General features: G+C 47.0%; 1 protein-coding gene across 3 annotated transcripts in view; it reads right to left on the reverse strand.

The window, feature by feature from the left end:
- The window catches only part of LOC134539562 (E3 ubiquitin-protein ligase goliath-like), a 241,399-nt gene that overhangs the window by 40,548 nt on the left and 181,298 nt on the right, over positions 1-19,553 (reverse strand). For all 3 annotated transcript variants that reach the window (XM_063381703.1, XM_063381702.1, XM_063381705.1), the window contains exon 3: positions 12,644-12,761. In XM_063381703.1, the coding sequence (XP_063237773.1) occupies positions 12,644-12,761 (118 nt within the window). The remainder of the gene's footprint in view (positions 1-12,643; positions 12,762-19,553) is intronic.

Below are 19,553 nucleotides of genomic sequence, written 5' to 3' on the forward strand. Positions count from 1 at the left end.
GGAGCATTTACGTACTGCATGATTCGTCTTGTGTAGATCGAGACACGCAAGGGCGAAAAGATTTACAGAAGACCAGCTGTGCGTTAGAACTGTGTAGCATTGCGTGTGTTTTGTGGTCAGCTGGGTTATTTCCAACCCACCAATCACAGCCACATAGTGCCGAAACAAACGCATCCTGCATGGCCCCGTCAAACACAGCAGTGGTCCCGTCAAACAAGGCAGTGGCCTCATCAAACAGGGCAGTGGCCTCATCAAACAGGGCAGTGGCCTCATCAAACAGGGCAGTGGCCTCATCAAACAGGGCAGTGGCCTCATCAAACAGGGCAGTGGCCTCGTCAAACAGGGCAGTGGCCTCGTCAAACAGGGCAGTGGCCTCATCAAACAGGGCAGTGGCAACGTCAAACAGGGCAGTGGCCTCGTCAAAAAGGGCAGTGGCCTCGTCAGACAGGGCAGTGGCCTCATCAAACAGGGCAGTGGCCTCGTCAAACAGGGCAGTGGCCTCGTCAAACAGGGCAGTGGCCTCGTCAAACAGGGCAGTGGCCTCGTCAAACAGGGCAGTGGCCTCGTCAAACAGGGCAGTGGCCTCATCAAACAGGGCAGTGGCCTCATCAAACAGGGCAGTGGCCTCGTCAAACAGGGCAGTGGCCTCGTCAAACAGGGCAGTGGCCTCGTCAAACAGGGCAGTGGCCTCGTCAAACAGGGCAGTGGCCTCGTCAAACAGGGCAGTGGCCTCATCAAACAGGGCAGTGGCCTCATCAAACAGGGCAGTGGCCTCGTCAAACAGGGCAGTGGCCTCGTCAAACAGGGCAGTGGCCTCGTCAAACAGGGCAGTGGCCTCGTCATACAGGGCAGTGGCCTCGCCAAACAAGGCAGTGGCCTCGTCAAACAAGGCAGTGGCCTCATCAAAAAGGGCAGTGGCCTCGTCAAACAGGGCAGTGGCCTCGGCAAACAGGGCAGTGGCCTCGTCAAACAGGGCAGTGGCCTCGTCAAACAGGGCAGTGGCCTCATCAAACAGGGCAGTGGCCTCATCAAACAGGGCAGTGGCCTCGTCAAACAGGGCAGTGGCCTCGTCATACAGGGCAGTGGCCTCGTCAAACAAGGCAGTGACCTCGTCAAACAGGGCAGTGGCCTCGTCAAACAGGGCAGTGGCCTCTGCAAACAGGGCAGAGGCCTCGTCAAACAGGGCAGTGGCCTCGTCAAACAGGGCAGTGGCCTCGTCAAACAGGGCAGTGGCCTCGTCAAACAGGGCAGTGGCCTCGTCAAACAGGGCAGTGGCCTCGTCAAACAGGGCAGTGGCCTCATCAAACAGGGCAGTGGCCTCATCAAACAGGGCAGTGGCCTCATCAAACAGGGCAGTGGCCTCGTCAAACAAGGCAGTGGCCTCGTCAAACAAGGCAGTGGCCTCGTCAAACAGGACAGTGGCCTCGTCAAACAAGGCAGTGGCCTCGTCAAACAGGGCAGTGGCCTCGTCAAACAAGCAGTGGCCTCGTCAAACAGGGCAGTGGCCTCAACAAACAGGGCAGTGGCCTCATCAAACAGGGCAGTGGCATCATCAAACAGGGCAGTGGCCTCATCAAACAGGGCAGTGGCCTCATCAAACAGGGCAGTGGCCTCATCAAACAGGGCAGTGGCCTCATCAAACAGGGCAGTGGCCTCATAAAACAGGGAAGTGGTCTCATCAAACAGGGCAGTGGTCTCATCAAACAGGGCAGTGGTCTCATCAAACAGGGCAGTGGTCTCATCAAACAGGGCAGTGGCCTCATCAAACAGGGCAGTGGCCTCGTCAAACAGGGCAGTGGCTTCGTCAAACAGGGCAGTGGCCTCGTCAAACAGGGCAGTGGCTTCGTCAAACAGGGCAGTGGCCTCATCAAACAGGGCAGTGGCCTCATCAAACAGGGCAGTGGCCTCATCAAACAGGGCAGTGGCCTCATCAAACAAAGCTGTGGCCTCATCAATCAGGGAAGTGGCCACATCAAACAGGGTTGTGGCCTCATCAAACAAGGCAGTGGCCTCATCAAACAGGGCAGTGGCCTCATCAAACAGGGCAGTGGCCTCGTCAAACAAGGTAGTGGCCTCGTCAAACAAGGAAGTGGCCTCGTCAAACAAGGTAGTGGCCTCGTGAAACAAGGCAGTGGCCTCGTCAAACAAGGCAGTGGCCACATCAAACAGGGTAGTGGCCTCATCAAACAAGGCAGTGGCCTCGTCAAACAGGGCAGTGGCCTCGTCAAACAGGGCAGTGTCCTCGTCAAACAAGGTAGTGGCCTCGTCAAACAAGGCAGTGGCCTCGTCAAACAAGGCAGTGGCCACATCAAACAGGGTAGTGGCCTCATCAAACAAGGCAGTGGCCTCGTCAAACAGGGCAGTGGCCTCATCAAACAGGGCAGTGGCCTCATCAAACAGGGCAGTGGCCTCGTCAAACAGGGCAGTGGCCTCGTCAAACAGGGCAGTGGCCTCGTCAAACAAGGTAGTGGCCTCGTCAAACAAGGTAGTGGCCTCATCAAACAGGGCAGTGGCCTCGTCAAACAAGGCAGTGGCCTCGTCAAACAAGGCAGTGGCCTCCTCAAAAAAGGCAGTGGCCTCATCAAACAGGGCAGTGGCCTCGTCAAACAAGGCAGTGGCCTCGTCAAACAGGGCAGTGGTCTCGTCAAACAAGGCAGTGGCCTCGTCAAAAAGGGAAGTGGCCTCGTCAAACAGGGCAGTGGCCTCATCAAACAGAGCAGTGGCCTCATCAAACAGGGCAGTGGTCTCATCAAACAAGGCAGTGGTCACGTCAAACAGGGCAGTGGTCGCGTCAAACAGGGCAGTGGTCACATCAAACAGGGCAGTGGCCTCATCAAACAGGGCAGTGGCCTCATCAAACAGGGCAGTGGCCTCATCAAACAGGGCAGTGGCCTCATCAAATAGGGCAGTAGCCTCGTCAAACAGGGCAGTGGCTTCGTCAAACAGGGCAGTGGCCTCGTCAAACAGGGCAGCGGCTTCGTCAAACAGGGCAGTGGCCTCATCAAACAGGGCAGTGGCCTCATCAAACAGGGCAGTGGCCTCATCAAACAAGGCTGTGGCCTCATCAATCAGGGAAGTGGCCACATCAAACAGGGTAGTGGCCTCATCAAACAAGGCAGTGGCCTCATCAAACAGGGCAGTGGCCTCATCAAACAGGGCAGTGGCCTCGTCAAACAAGGTAGTGGCCTCGTCAAACAAGGTAGTGGCCTCGTCAAACAAGGCAGTAGCCTCGTCAAACAAGGCAGTGGCCACATCAAACAGGGTAGTGGCCTCATCAAACAAGGCAGTGGCCTCGTCAAACAGGGCAGTGGCCTCGTCAAACAGGGCAGTGTCCTCGTCAAACAAGGTAGTGGCCTCGTCAAACAAGGAAGTGGCCTCGTCAAACAAGGCAGTGGCCTCGTCAAACAAGGCAGTGGTCGCGTCAAACAGGGTAGTGGCCTCATCAAACAAAGCAGTGGCCTCGTCAAACAGGGCAGTGGCCTCATCAAACATGGCAGTGGCCTCATCAAACAGGGCAGTGGCCTCGTCAAACAGGGCAGTGGCCTCGTCAAACAGGGCAGTGGCCTCGTCAAACAAGGTAGTGGCCTCGTCAAACAAGGTAGTGGCCTCATCAAACAGGGCAGTGGCCTCGTCAAACAAGGCAGTGGCCTCCTCAAAAAAGGCAGTGGCCTCATCAAACAGGGCAGTGGCCTCGACAAACAAGGCAGTGGCCTCGTCAAACAGGGCAGTGGTCTCGTCAAACAAGGCAGTGGCCTCGTCAAACAGGGCAGTGGCCTCGTCAAACAGGGCAGTGGCCTCATCAAACAGAGCAGTGGCCTCATCAAACAGGGCAGTGGTCTCATCAAACAAGGCAGTGGTCACGTCAAACAGGGCAGTGGTCTCATCAAACAAGGCAGCGGTCACGTCAAACAGGGCAGTGGTCGCGTCAAACAGGGCAGTGGTCACGTCAAACAGGGCAGTGGCCTCATCAAACAGGGCAGTGGCCTCATCAAACAGGGCAGTGGCCTCATCAAACAGGGCAGTGGCCTCATCAAGTAGGGCAGTGGTCTCATCAAACAGGACAGTGGCCTCATCAAACAAGGCAGTGTCCTCGTCAAACAGGACAGTGGCCTCATCAAACAAGCAGTGGCCTCGTCAAACAGGGCAGTGGTCTCGTCAAACAAGGCAGTGGCCTCATCAAATAAGAAAGTGGTCCCGTCAAACAGGGCAGTGGTCGTGTCAAACAGGGCAGTGGTCCCGTCAAACAGGGCAGTGGTCGCGTCAAACAGGGCAGTGGCCTCGTCAAACAAGGCAGGAGCCTGATCAAACAAAGCTGTGGCCTCATCAATCAGGGAAGTGGCCACATCAAACAGGGTTGTGGCCTCATCAAACAAGGCAGTGGCCTCATCAAACAGGGCAGTGGCCTCATCAAACAGGGCAGTGGCCTCGTCAAACAAGGTAGTGGCCTCGTCAAACAAGGAAGTGGCCTCGTCAAACAAGGTAGTGGCCTCGTGAAACAAGGCAGTGGCCTCGTCAAACAAGGCAGTGGCCACATCAAACAGGGTAGTGGCCTCATCAAACAAGGCAGTGGCCTCGTCAAACAGGGCAGTGGCCTCGTCAAACAGGGCAGTGTCCTCGTCAAACAAGGTAGTGGCCTCGTCAAACAAGGCAGTGGCCTCGTCAAACAAGGCAGTGGCCACATCAAACAGGGTAGTGGCCTCATCAAACAAGGCAGTGGCCTCGTCAAACAGGGCAGTGGCCTCATCAAACAGGGCAGTGGCCTCATCAAACAGGGCAGTGGCCTCGTCAAACAGGGCAGTGGCCTCGTCAAACAGGGCAGTGGCCTCGTCAAACAAGGTAGTGGCCTCGTCAAACAAGGTAGTGGCCTCATCAAACAGGGCAGTGGCCTCGTCAAACAAGGCAGTGGCCTCGTCAAACAAGGCAGTGGCCTCCTCAAAAAAGGCAGTGGCCTCATCAAACAGGGCAGTGGCCTCGTCAAACAAGGCAGTGGCCTCGTCAAACAGGGCAGTGGTCTCGTCAAACAAGGCAGTGGCCTCGTCAAAAAGGGAAGTGGCCTCGTCAAACAGGGCAGTGGCCTCATCAAACAGAGCAGTGGCCTCATCAAACAGGGCAGTGGTCTCATCAAACAAGGCAGTGGTCACGTCAAACAGGGCAGTGGTCGCGTCAAACAGGGCAGTGGTCACATCAAACAGGGCAGTGGCCTCATCAAACAGGGCAGTGGCCTCATCAAACAGGGCAGTGGCCTCATCAAACAGGGCAGTGGCCTCATCAAATAGGGCAGTAGCCTCGTCAAACAGGGCAGTGGCTTCGTCAAACAGGGCAGTGGCCTCGTCAAACAGGGCAGCGGCTTCGTCAAACAGGGCAGTGGCCTCATCAAACAGGGCAGTGGCCTCATCAAACAGGGCAGTGGCCTCATCAAACAAGGCTGTGGCCTCATCAATCAGGGAAGTGGCCACATCAAACAGGGTAGTGGCCTCATCAAACAAGGCAGTGGCCTCATCAAACAGGGCAGTGGCCTCATCAAACAGGGCAGTGGCCTCGTCAAACAAGGTAGTGGCCTCGTCAAACAAGGTAGTGGCCTCGTCAAACAAGGCAGTAGCCTCGTCAAACAAGGCAGTGGCCACATCAAACAGGGTAGTGGCCTCATCAAACAAGGCAGTGGCCTCGTCAAACAGGGCAGTGGCCTCGTCAAACAGGGCAGTGTCCTCGTCAAACAAGGTAGTGGCCTCGTCAAACAAGGAAGTGGCCTCGTCAAACAAGGCAGTGGCCTCGTCAAACAAGGCAGTGGTCGCGTCAAACAGGGTAGTGGCCTCATCAAACAAAGCAGTGGCCTCGTCAAACAGGGCAGTGGCCTCATCAAACATGGCAGTGGCCTCATCAAACAGGGCAGTGGCCTCGTCAAACAGGGCAGTGGCCTCGTCAAACAGGGCAGTGGCCTCGTCAAACAAGGTAGTGGCCTCGTCAAACAAGGTAGTGGCCTCATCAAACAGGGCAGTGGCCTCGTCAAACAAGGCAGTGGCCTCCTCAAAAAAGGCAGTGGCCTCATCAAACAGGGCAGTGGCCTCGACAAACAAGGCAGTGGCCTCGTCAAACAGGGCAGTGGTCTCGTCAAACAAGGCAGTGGCCTCGTCAAACAGGGCAGTGGCCTCGTCAAACAGGGCAGTGGCCTCATCAAACAGAGCAGTGGCCTCATCAAACAGGGCAGTGGTCTCATCAAACAAGGCAGTGGTCACGTCAAACAGGGCAGTGGTCTCATCAAACAAGGCAGCGGTCACGTCAAACAGGGCAGTGGTCGCGTCAAACAGGGCAGTGGTCACGTCAAACAGGGCAGTGGCCTCATCAAACAGGGCAGTGGCCTCATCAAACAGGGCAGTGGCCTCATCAAACAGGGCAGTGGCCTCATCAAGTAGGGCAGTGGTCTCATCAAACAGGACAGTGGCCTCATCAAACAAGGCAGTGTCCTCGTCAAACAGGACAGTGGCCTCATCAAACAAGCAGTGGCCTCGTCAAACAGGGCAGTGGTCTCGTCAAACAAGGCAGTGGCCTCATCAAATAAGAAAGTGGTCCCGTCAAACAGGGCAGTGGTCGTGTCAAACAGGGCAGTGGTCCCGTCAAACAGGGCAGTGGTCGCGTCAAACAGGGCAGTGGCCTCGTCAAACAAGGCAGGAGCCTGATCAAACAGGGCAGTGGCCTCATCAAACAGGGCAGACGGCCGACAGTCACAAGGCATCGCTGGCACACCTCACCGCAGTCAGGTACTCCTGCACTGCACCGCGACAGCAGGAGGGCCACCTGGACTGCAGCGCGAGGGGGCGTGGCTTGCGGCTATAATTACCCGGCGTGCCTCGCGGCATTCTTGGCGCCGACCCGGCGACCTGGGACACTCCCTCCTCTTGACATGTCTGCAAGGTCGAGCACATCCGCTCCCTGGCGACTGTCCGCGCGAGGAGTGGAGCATGGAGCTTCACATGTCCAGAGTTGGGATGAATTACAATCGGGACGATAGAATTGCATCCCCTGGGAAAGGGTACCTTTCATACGTTATTTGGCGGTAGTGTAGCTGGGTAGGAACTGGAAAGGTATCCTTTCCAATTTCTTAAAATGTTTCGGTTTAATGCAAATATCTGGGAAGGTATCACATGATTTCATAGTATTTTTAATGTAGCTATAAAAACCAAACCAACCGTCCAAAATATTTTTAAGTTTTTTTATATTGCTTATGATTTTAACCTATGAATCGTTACTTACGACATGATTCAAAACTACTTCAAATGAAATGTAAAAAATTAAATAATTTCTTAATTCTTAAGTTATGAGTTTAATTGGACTATGAAAGAGCAGCTATTGCCAAGTATTGATGTAGTTTAAAAAGATAATCAAGAACACATAATTGATGTGTAAAAAATTATGATCTGTACATAAGTAAATTTGTCTAGTACCGCAGAAATATGAATGTATTGATTGATACCTGATGTGTGGTAATGTGTAGAAGTTCCTCAGCTGTTTGTAAATATAAATTCATTAATGTTAATTTTTTTTGTTTATTTTTATCCGAGGGGATACAATTCAGCACCCCCCCTACCCCACCCTATCCAATCAAGGGCATGGGCTACGTGAGCCGTGAAACGGATACGCCGCTAAACGCGGAGCGGTTATTGAAATCCCAACAGCCACGTGGAGAGGTTGAGGAGACCCATCCCAACTTCGGCGCCGCCGACAGATGCTGGCCCGCCGTATACTCCCAGGTGACTACCAGCGCCGGCTACCACTGGAGGCCCGAGTAGTACCTCTCACATCCCTGGGACCCCTCGGTCACCCAGTAGCTCGTGATCCAGCCGAGGACATCCACTACCACTGGCTGCGCAGGTTAGTACCTGACACCACTCCCAGTCTTCATCAGAGCGGGGACTCCTCCGAGTGAGCTGCAAGCACAGCAGCTACCACTGCCACCACGAGTCCATCTCCGACACAGCTGCAGGGCCGTCTGAGGAAACCTTTCAGACATCAGAGGATCAGTCCCGTGGCACTTTACATCCCCCGACAGGGCCAGGGATATCCTCAGTTGCTCACCTCACAGTCTGCCCCGCCTGAGGGTCACCCCGGGCCACACACCCGCACTCCCCTATTCCACTCGCGGCCTGGGTTCTTCCCTGTGAGCCCGATGCCTCAGAGACACCTGCCACGGTCTGGGGGTGCAAAACCCCCCGATACGTGTTTGTATGGTCCATGTGGTTTTTTTTTAACTATTTTCCCCCTGTGCTCTTATGTAATTTTTTTTATCGTGTATTGCTGTAGCGTGTGCCATGGTGTCCTTGTGTGTCACGGACCGTGAGAAGAGACCAGAAAAATGTCTGGTATCGCAGCGTGTGTATATATTGTTCTATTATAAATTTTATGTATATTTTGTTCTAATGTTTTGTGTTTCGGCATATGCCCTCTGTGCCACTCTTCCGTTTGAATAAATGGAATTTATAAAACAAAACCAAACCATGGGTATAGCCACCCGTCCGAATCCTACTAGCCTACCAATATTCTCGTTCCGACACACCGAGGAAGTCATATATGTTACGTCGACTCTATGGCCACGAGAAGGCTACGGGTTGCTGTAAGCAGGAGAGGCTATATGTTCGTATGTTAGAGTCCTGGCGAGGGCATCTCTCGGCTACCAGAGCCGGCTACAGCTCTGACACGTCACAGGTCAGCAATCACTCCCCGTAGGAACCCAGGCTCCTCAGCCAGACAGTGCGACAGTGGCCCTTACTAACTGCCAGAGCCAGGCTTCGAACCCAGGACACACGGACAGCTCAGGCGAGGCTAACTCCGCTAATGAAGTACAGGGCTTAGGTTATATTTCGGCGCTACAGGTGTTTTACCCGTGCAAATTCCGCCTCATCCAATATAAACTATTATTCTCGCCGAAAAAGGTTTATCACAGTTACTTTAATTCTACCTAAAAATCCCATGTAATATCAAGGTATAACGGAATATCCTGTGAACTCAAAGCAGTAGGGCAACTTCCTTCTAAAACTAAATATAAAAAATGGGATGTGGCTGTGTCATGGACAAAGCCGTGTGTTGTACGTGAATACATGTAAGTAACAGGAAATATTTTCTATACGAAATATAAAATACGCTATTTTTTATTTTAACAACATATATATTCACTGTAACTATTTTACACTAATGTTTTATATATGCAATCGATAGATTTTGACGAGAGCTGACGATTGAAGCTCAAACGAACGTCGTAGCTTCTCCAAGTCAAAAGTTATACCAAATGGAAATCTCGAAACGCAGCAAAATGACCTCAAAATGGCGGCACTTCCCCCTCCACCGCGCGCGATGCGTCACAGTCCTCACTTAGCGTAACGAATTCTTTGATCATTTAGCTATCCAGTGATGTAATCCAATTTTTATATGGAGATGATGGATATGTAGCTGCAACACCAAACTGTATCCTCCCGATTTTGTTATCATTAGTTTTTTGAATTGCCTCCCAGTATGGAAGCTTTTTTAAGACGTATTCACGTCAAAACTGCATCTAACACTACGCGCAGAAATCTGAGAGCATGTCGACTCCTTCCTTGCTTGCCTTCAGCGAGCTAAATATATACTGCGAGTTGGCCGTATTCCCCGAGCTGGGTTGAAGTACTGCAGTTTACCCGGACACGTACGACCGCAGCCAGCCAATGGCCGTGTTTATCGGCGAGCAAGGAGTGCGAATAGCTCGCCCGTTATTGGCCCACTTCACACCCTCCCCCCCCTCCACCCAGCAACCACAACCACGAGGCGGCGCGGAGCATCTCACGCCCGTTACCAACCTCGGGACACGAAATACCGCTCACCTTACCTCAAGTACACGGCGCCCGTTACCGCTATTAAGTTGGCAGTGCGTTTTGAAAAGTAGTTTGACGTAATTAAAGGTGTGATTATTAAGTCTCACTTTATTCTTTACTCTTAAACGAGGAACATAATGTATGTTTGTACATTTGTGTGTGAGTACTGGCGTATCCTAAAATGACAAAAGATATCGTTAAGATTTACAGAATAGCTATTTTCGGAGGTGAGAAAAGTAGGTAGGAAAAATCGTTTAGACGTAAATTTCCGATATTAAAATACTGTTACGAAAAGCCAGTGACGAGACTGGCCAGCAACCCGCGCGCCAGCCTGCAAGGGAAGAGAGGGGTGCTACGCAGTTAGCGCCCGATCCTCCATTACCGCTACACAGTGACCCGGTTAGCAGCGGCGCCTCGCTACCCCCCTCCCCCTCTCTTTAAACACCGCCTGGGGATTCTCTGCGGCTCTCGAGGGTTCGCCCCGCCTGCGTGGAGTGGCGTAACTGGTACGCCATTGTTCTGGGAGATTCGGATGACGCGACACTTCGGAGGAGTGCGAGACCGTTCCAGAAGGGGGCTCAGGGGTTAAAAAAGGGTGACGCCTGCCTCCGAGGCAGTAAAGTGAAGATGGCGAGTGACTGCTTGGTGAACGATAGAAGGCGACGAGAGACTGGCTTCATGTGCGAAGACAGTTGCACCGGGGACCGTAGCACCAGAGTGTTGTGTGTGCGGCGGACGAGAGAGTAGTGCGAGGCAGTGTGCTGGCACAGAGGTGCGAGGTAAGAGACCAGCAGTAGAGAGGCTACTGTCAAGTAGAGCTCCAGTGGGGAGAGTATGGGAGTATCAATGAAAGAGTGATTAATTTGTGGACAGACCGCTGAATTGTTTGAACCTTCACCGGTGCAAACATTAGTAAATAAATAACCCTTTATTCAATTAATTAGGCTTTCTTTGACAATGCCTCAGGGTCTGAAAACCAATTCGACTATATAGTCAGTCAATGCAATTAACGGTTATTTGTGTTTGTTTCCATTATGAAATTGATGAGCAAGTACTTTTTTTAAAAAATATATATTCAGCACGAAACTGCAAAGCAAAGGTACAGCAAATATACGTCTTCAGTACTCTTAATGTACCATGATTACAAATAAAATATTCAAAAATGATATTCACGAAAAGTCGACACGTAGTAATTTAAAAGTTGTATGCTAAAAAAAATTAACTATGAACTTTTTTGTTTGAAAATTTACACCAAAGATATTATAATTGAAATCTGCTCTCAGTGTTAACTAAAAATTCGACAACTACTACAGGTTTTTGTAAGAAACGGTCTAATTATTGTATAAAATACTTTGAAGATAACACAATACATACAAAACATAAAATAAAATCTGAGAAACCTTTATCTACTACGTATTACCTATATTGGAATCAGAAATGTAAAATTTAGCAGTTTTATGTCCAAAATGAAAGTAAATGTATCTGAAAGTGCTCTGAAACGTGGGGAGACAAGAGACTGCAGTTTAGAGCTGTAGCAAACCGCATGTACTCGGTACTGAGTGCCGGGTGCGCCAGCTAGTACCGAGTAACGAAACATTACACACGAATGCATTTCGTTACTCGCATTTTTCCTTGTATGGATTTTATTATTATGTTTAATTTCATTCTAAGAACAAAATATTTTTGTTGTTTTAATTTTGTTTAAAACATGTTTTTTTTATGTTTAATTTCATTCTAAGCAAAACTATTTTTATGTTGATTTATCGTTAGAATGTTGTTTACATTTTATTGTCAATAAACAATTTTCGACACCTATTTGTTGCTTTTTCATTATAATCGACGCATAAGGGATTGCCATGTTATTGTGATATAACATAAGGTCACGGTTAAAATTGTCAAAATAGTAAATCCATTGCAAATTTAGTAGATTCCGTCAACAGTTAACTTGTAGTTCTACACTTTACCTATTAAATCAAATCAAATTTAGAATGACTTTAAACACAAGTCTGGTTCAAAATACGGAAAAGTAAAAAAAAAAATGCACCTTACGCAGTTTGGTATGTAATGTGTAAGCATGTTTTCCACAAATTACGAATGTTGCGACGCCGCGACGTCATACTGTACGCGTACGCAATACGACTCGATTCGTTGACATAACATAGCATGTTGTGAGGTATCAGAAGTACGAGTAACGTAACGATACGATAGTAACGAGTACTAATTGTTGTAGTAAGGAATACATACGGGTACACTTTTTGAAGTGACAACGTCTAATAAATCGATGAACGCCGGCTGCACGCACGAAAAAGTGTCCCGTTACGCTCATTGTTCCGTTACGATGTCGGCGAGTGCAGTAATAGGTTATGTTACAATTGACTAAAAAAATTATGGTGATTCATATAATTTATTTGATGATAGATATTTGATTACAGTTTATTTATATGAAAACTTGTTCATAATTATATTTAAACTTTATAGCTAAACGCCAGTTTTTAAAATTAATTACAAGTCATCTACGCGTGAACTGTTTCGTCGACTGTTTATAAAGTGAAGTGAAAAGTTAATGTGGTTTTCATTGCTTATCACAACAACAATTTCGGCAATAAAAGTTAATTATTCTTGGATTTTAGAAATCTGATTACTAGTATAATTTCAAGTATTTATTCTTCTATTATTAAAATAAAAAATGATTAAATTTTATTGATAAAAGTATGCAATCATTTCATGAATGTTTTGTTGTGACGGTGTCACGAACTATCGTCCGTGAACCGACTCGACAGACAGCCCACACTGGCAGCAGCACGCACCGAGAGCCGGTCCTTGGCGTGGATGTACTGGAAGCGCTGCACGTAGTAGAAGACGAGCCAGGCCAGCGAGATCACCATCAGCACGATGAAGGAGATGGACACGAACAGCACAGAGGTCCTGCAACACAACAACACCACAGCCTCGTCACCGCGCGGCTCGCCTCCGACAAGCCCACGGTTCACGCCGAGTATTACCGAATACCTGCCTTCGGGTCACTTCGGAGTTCTTTTGTTTAGGTTGAAAAGGCGCGGGGACTATGACGATGGAACACGACATGCATTATGAATTAAGTGAGTTTGACGAACCCAACCCAACCCAACCCAACCCAACCCAACCCAACCTAACCTAACCAAACCCAAACTAACCTATTAATGGCTTAATTTGTATTATTGTTATGAAACTTCCTACCTTTATTTGTTTATGTCCGGCATTTGAAACAGACTTTTTTTTCACCTAAACAAAATAATTCCGAAGTCACCCTAAGGCAGGTATTCGGTAATGTTCGGGCATGTCGTAGGCTTCCCCACCTCCGACACCACTAACACGCCTCGTGCAGTCGGCTGGTCGCTCTCCCAGTGTCAGCTGCAGTATAGCACAACACGTGCCGAGCCCGCCACGGCGCAGCCAGCCAAATTGCTGTAGTGGGCCGACGAAAAGAACAATTTGCATAAACGATTTTCATGTCGTAAACAACAGCAAGGAGGAACAGCTTTAGCTATCATAGTAGATTTTCAGAATTGCGTAAATACACTATCAAGTAATCGGTTGAAATAGTAATCGATAATTTAGAACTACAGTATTGTCTCACGCTTACCGTAAATTCTTTGGATGAGTTATCAAACATCGTAACAAAGAATAGAAATGAACTTTTAGCTATAGCGTCGATTTTGGTTGATTCGCTTTAAATAAACATATAGTCACGACCATGGGCGTAGATCCCGGGGGGGCCAGGGGGGCCCGGGCCCCCCCTGGAATTAATGGGCCCCTCCTTGGGGGGGCCCACTTCGTGATTTGAAAGTTAATGGTGTACACATAATATATATATATCAGATTATTATTTACAACGACGACAGACACTTTGACATGCTTTACATTCCTACCTTCGAGTTCCGTAGTTATTTTCCCTTACCCCTTCTGCGAAAGCCATGGTATGGAGTTTTGCAGTGCGAACTTTGAAACACTTAATTCCTAGAAACCGTTCATTCCAAAGGACGAAGCTAGGGTAGGGTTCCGTTAGCATTTCCTCCTAATTGTTACCCACACTACCCTGTCCTCTGAAACGACAGTATTATAGGTTTCAGGTAGTCTGTTTTTAAAGTGGTTTTGCTCTCGTGTGCGCCAGTCTTCTGCTTTCTTGGCAAACATCAACATGGATAAGTTCGTGACGCGGAAGACACGGAAAACAGAATCTGATTTTCACCTGGTAAGCTTGATTGTTTTATAAGTAGTGACTATAAGTTAGGTAATATATTTTATTTAAGTGATTATGTAACGTTTTTTTTCCAGTAAATAACCAACTTAATACTTTAACAGTAATTATAGCAGAATTTAGTTTATTTACGAACTTAAACTTATATACCATTTTCTGGAATTTTTTAGCTCATCTCCATTCTGTAATAAGGCTAGCTGCTCTGTACATTACATGTGAATATACAGGGAAAAATTTTTTTCCTCGTCAATATGGTATTTAAAATCACTCCCCTTTTATTATCAAACGATAATTTTCACAATTCATGGCCGATAATCACTTTATAACATTTGTTATTTTATAACTGCAACACTGCACGAGTAAACAGAAGTAAGAAAGAGAAAGAAGTATTTAAACGTTACACATTCGTATTTAAGTTAATAAGGAAGCAAACGCGCCTCTTTAATACCTAATCAAGCGGCATATTTTAATTAAATAATTCACTGCCAAAATACTGATTATACTAAATATAAGCCGAGAAATGTATGTGGTTCAATTAGCTGTAGGATAAATTTCATAGTTCTATCTCCGAGATGTTTCATTTGTGTCATTAAGTTATTTTTTTCTTTTTTACCTGGTTGATGCCTTTACTAAATAAAATAGTTTTTAAGGGTTTTAATATGATTCGATCGTTCATTTGATGTTGATCTGTTTATTAGCTTTGGCGCTTTGGGTTTTTAGGGCGCATCAAAAACTGTGAACAAAAAATTTCACGAACAGCATTTGAATCGCAGTAATTATGTGATGTGGCATAAAAAACCCCGGCACAGTGCGAGTCGAACTCGCGCACAAAGGGTTCCGTACCATTATCTATAAAAACGGCAAAAAAAATCATGTCTGTTGTATTTATTTTATTCTGTTTTAGTATTTCTTGTTATAGCGGCAACAGAAATACATCATTTGTGAAATTTTATTCTTTTTTCACGTTTGTTGTATCGGAGCCCCCCTTAAATATTTGTTTTATTTTGATTTAATCATTTATTTTTAAAGTGAATATATAACTAAATATTCTGTGAATATTTCAAGCGTCTACATGTTGCCGTTTTCAATATCGAGCAAAAACGAACAAAAAAATCACGTTGGTTGTATGGGAGCACCCTTAAATATTTATTTTACTATGCTTTTAGTATTTGTTGTGTCTAACTATCACGGTTCATGAGATACAGCCTGGTGGCAGACGGACAGACAGACGGACGGACAGCGGAGTCTTAGTAATAGGGTCCCGTTTTACCCTTTGGGTACGGAAGCCTTAAAATGTAACCCCACTCTTTACATCTCAAACTTCGTCAGATTGAGATGATTTTAATAAGATCTGTTACCCTAATATTAAATTTTTACTGATTTTCTTAGCAACTTAATCGGTCTCTACGGTGAAGCTGACATTTTGCTTCAAGATCTGAAATTAGAATAAACAGTTTTGGAAAATGGTAATGTATGGGTGGGGTGTTATCTATTTGCATTATATTCACGTATATTATTTTTATTGATTTTTTCATGGATATTTTATGTATTTAGTTCAGGAAATTATTCAAACATGTTTGAGAGATCACTTCTTATAGTCATTAATTAATAATTACTGAAACATATTTTGCTCCGCTTTATTGTTAATATCACTTACGTAAAAATAAAGTGTATAACATACGAGCTTATCATCTAGAAGACTTGTTTCGGTTGACCTCTAGCGCAAAATTCTTAAACCACAGAATTCACGGGCCCCCCCTGGAAATCCTACAGATTTGCGCCCATGGTCACGACTGCGAGAGACCAGACCGCGATGCCAGGTTCGGAGCTGGCTGGCAGCCTCTGACGTCATGCGCCGTCCATTGACGTGAGACATGCCGCGCGTACCTGGCCGGATTACAAGGGTCGTCGCTACCTATTTCCCCCCCCCCCCCACTCCAAGCGCGTCACCATGCCTCGGCGCCGTTATCTATCGCTGAGCGGCCTTGAGAATTCCGCGGGTCATCGCGTGAGCTAACGACGCCCTTCTCGACTGTTCGGGGGTGGGGTCGGCCCGGGATGACGCGACTCGACACTTCTGGAAGGACGCCCCTGGGTATTTAAGCCGCGACGCCGGTCTCCGCGACAGTTCCGAGCGGATCACGAGCGAAGGGAAGTGAGACAGCGGCGAAGAGGGTGAGAGACACCCCCCCCCCCCTCATAGAGTGGCGCGACGTGGAGTTCGATCGGGCGACGGAGTTCGGCAACGGTGAGTGCCGTGAGGAGTGCGAACTGAGGAACTTGCAAACATCGAGTGACTCGATAAACCAATTTTAAGTGTCAGTGATTTGTGTTTAGTGTAAATAGTAGTAATCAATTAAAGTTAATTTGGGCCATTACGAACCCAGTTTCCCCCCACAACATTATAAAATCGTAAGAATATAAAAAATACATGTTTGTTTGTTTGTCCCGAATGAGTTCCTAAACCATTCCTCCAATCTCTCGATGAAACTTTGCACACGTGACCTTTGAAACACCAGGAAGGTCACTGTGTAGGTGAGATTTCTAAACCCCCCCCCCCCCCCCGGTTCCGGACACCAAAAAATAAACTTTGACACTACTTGATTTAATTTTGTTTTCACTTTGCATTCAAAATTAGAGAGAAATTACTGTCTATAATTGACTTCTAAAAAAAAGGTAGGTCACTGTCGACATGATTAAAAAAACACCCTTATCCCTTTTTCTCACCCTCTAAAAAAGAACAGTAATACGGTACATCTTGATGAAAATTTGCAAAATCGACGTCCAAGTTAGAAAAATATTAACTGTCTGCATTGAATTAAAAAAATACTCCCATCAAATTATCTATATGAGATTTATGTAACCTCCCCCCCCCCCCCATCTACCTTTTCCACTACTTACGTATAGTACTGGTAATATATTGCACACTTAACGTGCAAAAGAGGATATAAATTACTGTCTACATCTGATTTTCATAAATAAAAGTTTATTGAATACGCGATATTAAAAAAAAAAAACTAACCCATTCCGCTTTCTCACACCTTTTAGAAGAAGTTTTCAATCCTTTATAAAAGTTATTACACATGATGTTAAAAATAAATATAAAACTATTACTGTTAATCATTCCGTTTTTCATGGCTACATGAAGTTTTGAAATAACTAACCACATTCCACTTTACTACCTCTTAAAGCATATATTTTTTTCTCTACTTGGATGAAATTTTAAAAAATTCACGCACGATAAAAGGAGCAGTTATCGTCAACATCCAAGAATAACTGAAAACAAAATATTGCGAAAATCACCCCCATTTTCCTTTCCATCTCCTTAAGGAATTATTATGGCCCTCCTAGATGAAATTATGCACACTTGACATTAAAAATAAAAACACTACTATAAATCTGATTTTAAGAAAAAGTTAATTGAGTACATGAGATTTCGGTATAGGCTATAACTTCCCTCAATTTCTCTCCCCCCCTTTCGAACCCAAACATCACCCTTTTCTTCCCCTTGAATCATATTTTGGGAAACTCTTGGTGAAATTTTGCACACTTGACGTTAAAATTAAGACAATTACTGTCTAAGTAAGTTTTTTTTAATCTCCACACTGTGTTCAGCCCGGGCGACACCAGGTACTTCAGCTAGTGGATTACAAAATGGATAAATACTTTACATTTAGAAAAGGAACAAAATATTTTTACCTATAGGTAAATAACGGGTAAAAATTATTTATTACCATTAGCACAAGCATCTTGACTAACAAGCTTGCTTTAATTTACGATCGAGAGTAATTCTGTCTCTCTCTTGTTTATCCTTGTACACCCCTGATCACTCATTCACTCACACTCACTTGCGCGCCGCGTCGTAACACCTCGGGTCTTCATCTCTTCAACCTCAAAGCTTTACTCGCCAACTCTGATCTTCCTCTTCACCCACAAAGCTTTCTTTACTCGCCACCTATGATCTTCCACTTCATCCACAAAGCTTTACTCGCCATCTTCACTTTGTCAGCTCGGGGTCGCAGACATCACCCACAGTTAGTCGCAATTGTTGCTTGACTGAAAGACGTGACCCAGCTGTTCGTGTGTAGCACTGTCACAGCTCGCAGGACCTGAAGTGCTGGCCAGACACCCCCGGAGAGTGCGGCCCGGGGTTGAGTCTGGGACGGGAGTGTCTTGAGGGGAGACACGGGGGTGCTACACGACGGGGCAGGAGTTACCGCTCAGCATACAGGCTGTCACGCAGATGGACATTCCTGTGAACATCGGGGGAGCTGATTTGTTGCCCCTTGGAAGGGCAGGTACCCTTCAGGATTTTTCTGACAGTGGTTAGGTCAGGTTAGGTTAGGTTAGGTTAGGTTAGGTTAGGTTAGGTTAGGTCACTTTACAAACTAACCACTGTCAGAAAAATCCTGAAGGGCTGCCCTTCCAAGGGGCAGCATTTTCAGTCACCCCTGAACATCTTCGTTCAACACGCTAGTGTATGTTTACAGCGCGGCCATGACGGATGCGTACCACTACCTCCCTGGTCAGTGACGCAGAGATCTCATAGTGAGTCGCTGCCGACGACGCGCCGACCGAAATAAAAACGATCTACAACAGGCGCCGGGTCCTTGTGCGGCCGGTATGCAGATGACGACAGTCGCCGGGGACAACCGGGGGGGGGGGGGGGGGCAGGCGGACCTGTCGCACTCGTCAGGGTCACGTGGTGACCTTGCTGCTGCCTCCAGCAAGTCCCGTGTCCGCGCCTCGCCGCGGCCAGAAACATACTTCAACTATCCGTCAATCATTACTGAGGAAGAATCCGACATCTGCACGTTTCAAACATGTACCTCTCCTTGCTTCTTGCAGCTTCGGGAAGTCAACAACTAAACACGACACGAAGCAACTTCGCCGATGAAGCAAACAAAGAAAACTCTAAGTTGCTTTGGCGATGAAAAATGTTTTTTCACCCCCTTGAACCTATATAGTATTGTGTGTGTGTCAATGAGGCACAAAATCCACCAGAAATATGGACCAATTCACTTGAAAGTACACTCGAAATAAGAGAACACTAGTAGTGTACCGATTTTCAGTTGTATTTTTTTGTTCCAACTTATCAGCAACAGCAGCGTGAATATTGGAGGACAGATCTAAAGTGTTTCAATGACAATCGGCTAGGAAAATGGCGAAGGAGTAGTAGAATTTTGTACGACCGAGCACAGGCTTTATACATATTTATACTTGTTACTCTTTTTTTCTGTGGAGCCGTGAATCCACCCACCATATTGACTAACATCACGGCCGCCATTTTGGACGACGTTGACTTTCGACCTTAAAAAATATGCAATTTTAAATTAAACATAGCTCTAAATTTTTCAAAATTAACCCAAATAAGTCATATGTTTATCGTTTTGAGGAAACACTCCGTGTTTTCTGCAAACTCATCCACAAAAAGTCCCAAGAGGCCCAAATTCTTCAATAAAGCAGCCATTTTAATAAGA

The sequence above is a fragment of the Bacillus rossius genome, chromosome 15 (genome assembly GCF_032445375.1).
Source record: "Bacillus rossius redtenbacheri isolate Brsri chromosome 15, Brsri_v3, whole genome shotgun sequence".
Lineage (NCBI taxonomy): Eukaryota > Metazoa > Arthropoda > Insecta > Phasmatodea > Bacillidae > Bacillus > Bacillus rossius.